The sequence below is a fragment of the Sceloporus undulatus genome, chromosome 1 (assembly GCF_019175285.1).
Source record: "Sceloporus undulatus isolate JIND9_A2432 ecotype Alabama chromosome 1, SceUnd_v1.1, whole genome shotgun sequence".
NCBI lineage: Eukaryota > Metazoa > Chordata > Lepidosauria > Squamata > Phrynosomatidae > Sceloporus > Sceloporus undulatus.
In genome coordinates, this window is record NC_056522.1 from 381,317,738 (window position 1) to 381,327,015 (window position 9,278).

The 9,278-nt window shown below is 45.7% G+C and overlaps 1 protein-coding gene across 1 annotated transcript in view; it reads left to right on the forward strand.

The window, feature by feature from the left end:
* The window catches only part of LOC121927296 (thioredoxin-related transmembrane protein 1-like), a 93,324-nt gene that overhangs the window by 57,838 nt on the left and 26,208 nt on the right, over nucleotides 1–9,278 (forward strand). The window contains 1 exon segment of the mRNA XM_042461022.1: nucleotides 3,340–3,431. Coding sequence (XP_042316956.1) covers nucleotides 3,340–3,431 — 92 coding nt within the window.

The following is a 9,278-nucleotide window of genomic DNA, read 5'->3' on the forward strand; positions in this document are numbered from 1 at the left end:
AAATGCACAAGTAAGTGAGGAGCAGTCAATAGTTCTCCTATGGGACCAGGAAGTGCTGCACCAGTGCTTCCCTTGTCACCTCACCCTCAGCTTTCTCCTGATCAGCATTGGCGTTGCGCACAAGGGCAGCATCCAGCACAAAGGGGCATTCACCTACCCAAGACTGAATAGAATCTCCTAGGGCGAGGTGGTGCCCTTGCCAAAATATCCCCCCCAGTCCAATGAGGTTGTGGAAAATGTAGCATGACACAGTTATGGAGTTAACATTTTCCTCTGCGAGCTCCAATGGAGCGGTGAGGCACCTTCATCTTGCCTTCAAGCGGCCAAAGACACGTTCCATCGTATTTCTGGCTCTATTTAGGTGGTGATTATAGACTGCCTGGCATGGCTGCAAAGTGCCTTTGAAAGGGGTCATGACCCAGGTTGTCACCTGATACGCTGCATCGGCAATCAACAGGGGGCCCACTTGCTTCCCGCAGATGGTAACAGTTGGGTTCCCTGGCACAAATACACGACCACACATGGCTTCATAGATCTGTGTGTGGCAAAACACAAAGCTGTCATGTGAGGTCCCGCTCCATCCAATAAATACATCTATGAAGAGTCCAGTGTGGTCTACCATACCCTGTAGGAGCATGCTGTATGTGTTTTTGCGGTTGATGTATTCCTCACCTTGACGTAAAGGAGAAATGATGTTGCAGTGGTACCCATCAACAGCTTCAATAACTTGAGGGAAGCCCATGGCTTCAAAGCCCACCATTATCTGGAAAAGAATATGGGCATCATGTAACCAAATTGATAATTGTGAAGTCAAAGGCTTTCATGGCCGGCATCCATAGTTTTTTGTGGGTTTTTCAGGCTCTGTGGCCATGTTCTGGATGAGTTTCTTCCTGATGTTTTGCCAGCATCTCTGGCTGGCATCTTCAGAGAATGCTTGCCTGGAAAAAGTTGGGTCTATATATCCTGTGTGAGCCTGGGAATGCAGGAGGGATTTGCCTGTGTCTTGTTCTGTGTTGATGGCCAGCCTCAGCCTGGGAGGCTAATGCAAAGGAGGATGAGTGTCTGCTAATTGGGGATCATTATCTGCTGGGAAAGCCCCTGACTCTGAATGGTTTCCCATTTGCATTTGCTGAGTCCTTATTTTGCTATGCCTCAGGACTGGGAGCCAAACCTTGTTCACTTTAAGGGTTTCTTCTTTCCGGTTGAAATTGTCCAGGTGTTTGTGGATTTCAATGGTTTCCCTGTGCATCCTGACATGGAAGTGGTTGGCATGGTCCAGAACTTCGGTGTTTTCAAACAGTATTTTATGCCCAGGATAGTTTGTGGCATGTTCTGCTACGGCTGATTTTTCTGGCTGGCCCAGTCTGCAGTGCCTCTTGTGTTCCTTGATCCTTGTTTGCACGCTGCGTTTGGTGGTCCCTATAGAGACTTGTCCACAGCTGCATGGCATGCGCTAAACTCTTCCTGCGGCTGTGAGAGGGTCTCTCTGGTCCTTGGCTGAGCAAAGCATTTGCTGGATTTTCTTCATCGGTTTGTAAACCATTTGAAGGTTATGCTTCCTCGCCACTTTGCCTATTCTGTCTGTGACTCCTTTGATGTATGGTAAAAATACCTTCCCTTTGGGTGGCTGCTTGTCTTCCCTCTTCTGGGTTTTCCTGGGCCTGGCAGCCCTTCTGACGTCTGAGCTGGAATAACCATTGGCCTGTAGAGCCCGGTCCAAGTGCTTCAGTTCATCTTCCAAGAAGTGGGGTTCGCAGATGCGTTTTGCCCAGTCTACCAGTGTTTTGATTGTGCTTCTTTTTTGTCCTGGGTGATGGTTGGGGTTCTTGTGCAGGTTTCAGTCTGTATGTGTGGGTTTTCGGTATACTGTGTGACCCAAGTGTAGGTTCGGTTTGCGGATGACTAAGACATCCAAAAATGGCAGTGTTCCTTCCTTTTCTTTTTCCATAGTGAATTGGATGTTGGGGTGGATGTTGTTCAGATGGTTCAGGAATACAGCCAGGTCTTCTTCTCCATGGCTCCAGACAGTGATGTCAGGGATGATGGGAGTTGTGGCTCTTCACCTGGCCTGGAACTCACCACCTGGTTGTGCACCACGCTGACCAGTTTTGGCCAGTTGTTATATCTTTGCAAGAGTTGCAGAGAACAGGCTGAAGACCCCGACAAACTCTCCAAGCCTTCTCACTCTTGCTTCCACAGAAGTCTTCACCCTTCTTCACCAGGGTCCTGCTGGTTCTTGTAGCTTCACCCAAGACACCAGACAACTCAGTAGTCTTATATAAAAGATCTACTTTATTCTACTATATACAGCTCCAAACAATACTCAACTCCTCACTCTCCAATCCACTACTACTATCTACAACTACTACCCACAACTACAACCCACAAAATGCACTGGGATCTATAGTCATTATTATAGCCAAATCATGGTACCACCTACTGTGGTCTGTTTCCACCCAGTAGGCGTGTACATCATTCCCATTGGTTCTCCTTGTTCATCCCACAATTAATGATTTCATCATCTCAGCCTTGACCACTTAACAATTGTCAGGTGTGTCCAATTATCCACTATGCATTTCTTGTCCTTGGCACTCTGGACCTGTTAATTGTATTACCATTCACACCTGTGTGGTTCTCAGTTGGCTTCTGCTGAGTCACTCTGACTCTCACATACATCTTTTATTTCTCTTACTGTATAATCCATATGGCTTTTTCCTTAACAAAAGTGTCATCCACGTATCGGAACCAAGTTGTGGGCTTTCTCGCTGCTGTTTCCAGGGCTTGCTTTTCAAAGTGTTCCATGTTAAAGTTTGCTATCACCGGGCTTAGAGGGCTCCCCATTGCTACCCCATCTCTCTGTTTGTAGAATCGATTGTCCCACTGGAAATAGCTTGTGGTGATGTCTTCTGGAAAAATCTGTTGGATAAGTGTCATGGTGTCCATTATGGGGACTTTGGTGAACAGGGAGACCACATCAAAGCTGATTAATTAATATGTCTCCAGGTTTTAGTTCAAGGTTATTGATTTTTCCTACGAAGTGAGCTGAGTCCTTGGTGTAGTGGGAGTTCTGCCTTATATGGGTTTGTAATTGTGTGGCCAGAAACTTGGCCAAGTCATATGTGGAGGATCCAGTAGCACTCACTATGGGTCGGAGTGGAATGGAATCCTTGTGGATCTTGGGAAGTCCATAGAGTCTTGGTGGGAGAGCCTCAGATTTGCACAAACTAAAACCTGGGAATGGGTAGCTTGAAGACATTGAAGAAGGATTGTTGCTGAGACAGGGAGTTATGTCCTTTATAGATGCTGCTCTTACACCTGTTTCAGTTCACCTGTTCCTAGGATAGCTGTCCATGAGGATGCTCAGTATTCCCTCCAGTTGTTTCAGAGTATGACTGGGGAGTTCACTGTTATAATGGATGTTATGGCAGACGGTGAGTGAAGGGGCATTGAAACGCTAGGTGAACTGGATGCCTGTTTATAGAAAGAGAAGCGGACTGGATACAGGATACAGATATAAGTTAATAAATAAAATAAAAACTTTATTTATATACTGCCCTTCGGAACATCAGGGCGGTTAACAACAATAACAACATACATCCAGTATAGATTAAAAACAATGCAATTAAAACAATAAAAGAACTTGTGCCAAATCACAAACTACTAACAGAGGGGGGGAGGAGAGGGGGCTCTCAGGGCAAAGAATCAGGGGTAAGCCTGCTTGAAGAAGAACGTTTTCAGCCCCTTCTTAAATTGGGCCAGGGAGGTTGCTGAACGGAGCTCAATGGGCAGCGAGTTCCAGAGGGTAGGGGCCGAGGTGGAAAAGGCCCTTCTGGTGGTATTAACTAATCTAGCCTCCGGAACTCTTAACAAGTGCTGCCCGGTGGATCTGAGTGTGCGGGGCGGATTGAAGTTAGGATACTGTTTCTTAGCAGACCAAGGCGAGAGTGTTCTAGGGTTTAAACAAATGAATGGTGTCTGCTAAACAAATAAGAGAGTCAGCCCAGGGCAAACGGAAACCCTGGGAAAGGGGAGAATGGGGGAGACAGCCAGGTGGGGGGCTCCCTATCGCTGGGAGAAGAGGGACATGGGGATCGCTCTGGAAATCTAGACATTTTCTTTTGGGGGGTGCCTTTAAGAGTCCTTTGTGGCACCCTCTCCCTGGTTTTCCTGGCCAAGTTTCATCAGCGGAGGTTTGCCATTCACATCCCCTGAGGCTGAGAGAATGTGACTTGCCCAAAATCAGCCAGTGTGTTTCTTGCCTGAGCAGGGATTCGAACCCTGGTCTCCTGAGCCATAGTCCCATATTTGATTTAGATTTCCTGCATGGCAATGGGTTGGACTGGATGGCCCTTGCGGTCTCTTCCATCTCTATGATTTTATGATTCTATGAAATCCTGTGAATAAGTGGGGTTTAAATCCTGGGAATATCCTGTAAGAGTGGGATGGTTTTCAGACATTTCAAGCTATTGTGACATAAACCCGACATTAACCCATGCAGAAAGCCATAAAATCACTCTGCCTTTTAACTTTGGGATTCTCCTGAAGGTCCAAAGTGGTGCAATTTTGCCACTTTCTGCCTGGGTTAATGTCCCTTTTGTTCCCAATTCTTGTGACGTCGCCTCAGAAGAATCCTTCTCTTGCAGCATATTCCTAGGTTTAAACCCCGTTCATCCATGGGATTTGGGCACTTTCCTCCGTGTGATAAACTCCTGGGAGGCTTTGAGAGATCCCTTTTCTTTTATAGACTGAGTTTAGACCTTTAATATTCCCAGAACACACTTGCACTGTTTTTTCATAATTACTTATTTTTACTTATAATTATGAGTATTTTTCATATACTCATAATTAATACTTAGATTTACACTAATACTTGAAAGTTGGGATTAAGCTAGAAAAGAGCAAGAGGAAATACAGCAAGAGAAGCGGATGTATATTAGCTACGAACAGGTTTAGTTAGGAATCTCATCACTTTGTCAAAGCGCTTCTCTTGAACTGTTTGCTTCTTCTCCATTTTCTTCAGGTTCTTTGCTGTCTATTTTATTTTTGAGCTCTTCCTTCTGTTCAGAGTCTTTTTAAATAGCTTTTTCCCTTCGTTGGGAATAAACTTGTTTCCTTTATTTATCGCCTCTTCTTCTTTACTTTGATGATCCATTCTCTATTTGTTTTTCTACTATTCCTTGCTCTTCTTCTTTCTTTGAAATCTTTTAATGAACTCTTCCTCTTTGGCTTTTGTATTGATTCTATACCTTCTTGTTTATAATGCCTTTGATATGATCCCACGAATATCGAATGTTATTTCGGTAACAAGAAGGTCAATTGTCTATAAGCCTTTCAGAATAGCTCCAGGCTCATGCTCCCATTGTGGCCTCCTAGGACTCCTAGGCCCCTTTCACAGATCCCTGCCCCAATCGCAAATAGGGTTGCCATAAGTCAGGACCACCAAACCGGGACAAATGTAGGACAACATTTTCAAATGTAGGACACATTTTTTTAAAAATGGAGGACACACGCAAAAAAAAATTGATGATTTTTTAAAAATGTTAATATAAATGCATGTTTCTTAGGCATGATCAAAATGGAGGACATTTGGCATTATTCCTAGACAGATGGCAGAAATGTGCTTCCCTTTCTGGCCAAAAACCAGAAGAAGAGGAGGAAGAGTGGAAGAAGCAGAGGAGGAGGAAGAGGAGAAGAAGAAAAGGAGGAAGAAGAGGAGGAGGAAGAAGAGGAAGTAGAGAGGAAGAAGAAGGGGAGGAAGAGGGGAAGAAGAGGATGATGAGGAGGAGATGGAGAAGAAGAGGAGGAGGAAGAAGAAGAAGAAGAGGAAGAGGAAGGGGAGGAAGAAGATGGCTCCCTTTCATCCTGGAGAAAAATGACCAGTGGGGCCCCACAGGGCTCTGTCCTGGGCCCAGTGTTATTCAACATCTTTATCAATGACCTGGATGACAGAATAGGGAGCATACTTATCAAATTTGCAGATGACACCAAATTAGGGGGAATAGCTAATACCCCAGAGGACAGGATCAAGATTCAAAATGACCTGAATAGACTAGAAAGCTGGGCCAAAGCTAACAAAATGAAATTCAACACAGAGAAATGTAAGGTATTGCACTTAGGACAGAAAAATGAAATGCACAGATATAGGATTATGGGGGACACCTCACTTAAGGAGACTTATCTGTGTGAAAGGGATCTAGGAGTCCAAACAAGTTGAACATGAGTCACAGTGGCGATGCGGCAGCTAAAAAGGCCAGGCAATGTTAGGCTGCCATCAATAAAGGTATAGTGTCTAAGCCAAGAGAATAATAGTTGCCACCTATTCTGCTTGTGGTTGCCCACTGGAATACTTGGTGTCCAGTTCGGGTGTCGACAATCAAAAAGTGACATTGAGAAACTGGAGCGTGGTCCGAAGAGGGGACTAAAATGGTGAAGGGTCTGAAACTATGCCCTTTGAGGCGCGACTTTAGGGAGCTGGGGATGTTAGCCTGGAGAATATTTGAAGGGATGTCATATTGAGGAGGGAGCAAGCTTGTTTTCTGCTGCTCCAGAGAACAGGACCCAATGGAGCAATGGATGCAAGCTCCAGGAAAAGAGATTCCACCTGAACATTAGGAGGAACTTCCTGACAGTAAGGGCTGTTCGACAGTGGAATGCACTCCTTCCTCGGAGGGTGATAGAGTCTCCTTCCTTGGAGGTCTTTAAACAGAGGCTGGATGGCCATCTGTCAGGGATGCTTTGATTTGGATTTCCTGCATGGCAGAAGGGGGTTGGACTGGATCAGGGCCCTTGTGGTCTCTTCCAGCTCTACGATTCTATGATTCTAAGAGGAGAAGGAGAGGAGGCAGAAGAAGAGGAGGAGGAGAAAGAAGAGGAAAGGCTCTTTTCCCTGCCTGGCCGCCTCCGTCACCTGTGGAGGAAACCAGGCAGGGGAAAGGGGCTTCACTGAGAGGGATGGTCAGATAGGGCTTGATGGTCAACCAATCAGAAGAGAGTTGGTGCCAGCCAGCCAATCACAGTGAAGTTTGGAAAAGATAAAAGGCCTGTTGCTGAGAGGGATGGTCAGATAGGGCTTGATAGTCAACCAATCAGGAGAGAGCTGGTGCCTGCCAGCCAATCACAATGAAGCCTGGAGCATATAAAAGGCCTGTTGCTGAGAGGGATGGTCAGATAGGGCTTGATGGTCAACCAATCAGGAGAGAGCTGGTGCCAGCCAGCCAATCACAGTGAAGTTTGGAAAAGATAAAAGGCCTGTTGCTGAGAGGGATGGTCAGATAGGGCTTGATGGTCAACCAATCAGGAGAGAGCTGGTGCCAGCCAGCCAATCACAGTGAAGTTTGGAAAAGATAAAAGGCCTGTTGCTGAGAGGGATGGTCAGGTAGGGCTTGGCAGTTGGAGCAGAAGGACCCGGCAGTGTCCAAAGGGGGAAGATTTTGTGAGGGAGTCTTAGGGCTCAGGTCCAGAGAAAGGCCTTAGACCCTGAAAGGAGACTCTGAGTGAGAGAGATTTATTCAGGAGTTAACCTGAGGGTTATAATTGCTCTGAGGACAGAGAGAGCAGTTTGATGTAAGAAAGAAACTTTAACATATAAGAACTAAGTACCTACAACAGAAATTGCTTGTTTGCAATTATCCCAATAGCTTTTGTTAAAACCATTTTATAGTATATTTCTGATGTTGTTTTAGGAAAGCCTTGTCTATGTCTTGACTGGGATCCACTTTACCATTATAAACCCCCTTTTGAAGGGATTTTTCAAAAGGGGTTTCTTTTGCTTTGGGACAGGAGTGGGATAAAAAGGTGTCATCAGAACTCTCCTTTGGGGAAATGTGTTCGTAAATGTCTGAGTTGTTGGCGTGTGCCTTCAACTTATTTCTGACTTACGGCGACCCTAAAGTGAAACTATTGCAGGGTTTTCTGGGTAGGTTTCTTCAGAAGGGGTTTGCCATTGCCTTCTCTGAGGCTGAGAGAGTGCGACTTGAGGAAGGCCACCCAAAGGTTTCATGACTGAGCTGGAATTCAAACCCTGGTCTCCACAGTCATGGTACAGGGCTCAAACCACTAGGCTCCACGTTCTCTGTAACTGGGAACAAGGCCTGTGGGTTATTGTTATTGAGCTTTATCCAGTCCTGGAGCCAAGTGATAGCCCTGGCTTGGAAATATAATGCCAAGTCTGGAAGACCACAAACGCCATTTTCCTTCTGGTCAGTTAGAGTTTTCCATCTAGTCCTTGGCTTTTTCCCTTCCCAGATAAGCTTTTTTATCTCTTTAGTGCCTGTAAAGAGATTTTATAAAAGAGATTTTTGCTGCTGGAAAAGGCTCAGATGCCAGAGGATGAATCTTAGAATCGTAGAAGCATAGAATTGTAGAATTGGAAGAGACCCCAAGGGCCATCCAGTCCAACCCCATTTTGCCATGCAGGAAATCCAAATCAAAGCATCCCCGACAGATGGCCATCTAGCCTCTGTTTGAAGACCTCTAAGGAAGGAGACTCCAGGAAGGAGTGGGTTCTACTGTCAAACAGCCCTTACTCTCAGGAAGTTCCTCCTAATGTTGAGGTGGAATCTCTTTTCCTGGAGCTTGCATCCATTGCTCCATTGGGTCCTAGTCTCTGGAGCAGCAGAAAACAAGTTCACTCCCTCCTCAATATGGCATTCCTTCAAGTATTTAAACAGGGCTGTCATGTCACCTCTTAACTTTCTCTTCTCCAGGCTAAACATCCCCAGCTCCCTAAATCGTTCCTCATAGGGCAAGGTTTCCAGACCCTTCACCATTTTAGTCGCCCTCCTCTGGACACGCTCCAGTTTCTCAATGTCCTTTTTGAATTGTGACACCCAGAACTGGACACAGTATTCCAGGTGGGGCCTGACCAAGGCAGAATAGAGTGGCACTATTACTATTATTATTATTATTATTATTATTAAACGTTTATTTATAAATCGCTGTAAATTTACACAGCGCTGTACATACAATCTTTTTAATTAGATGGTTCCCTGCCCTCAGGCTTACAATCTAAGAAGACACAACACAAAAGGAGAAGGGAGTGGTGGTGGGGAAGGGCATGTGGGCCAACAGATCTTCTCCACCTCCGAGGCCTGGACCAAGGCAGATTGACTGGAGGAAGGGCTTGGCTTCTTGATGGATGGTTAGAAGGAGGCTTCCTGGGTCAGAGAGGGGCTCGCCTCTGGGAATGCTTCTCTAAACAATATCGTCTTTAACTCAGTTCTGAAACTGGGCAGAGAAGGGATGAGGTGTGCATGTGGGGGAAGAAGGTTCCAGGAGTA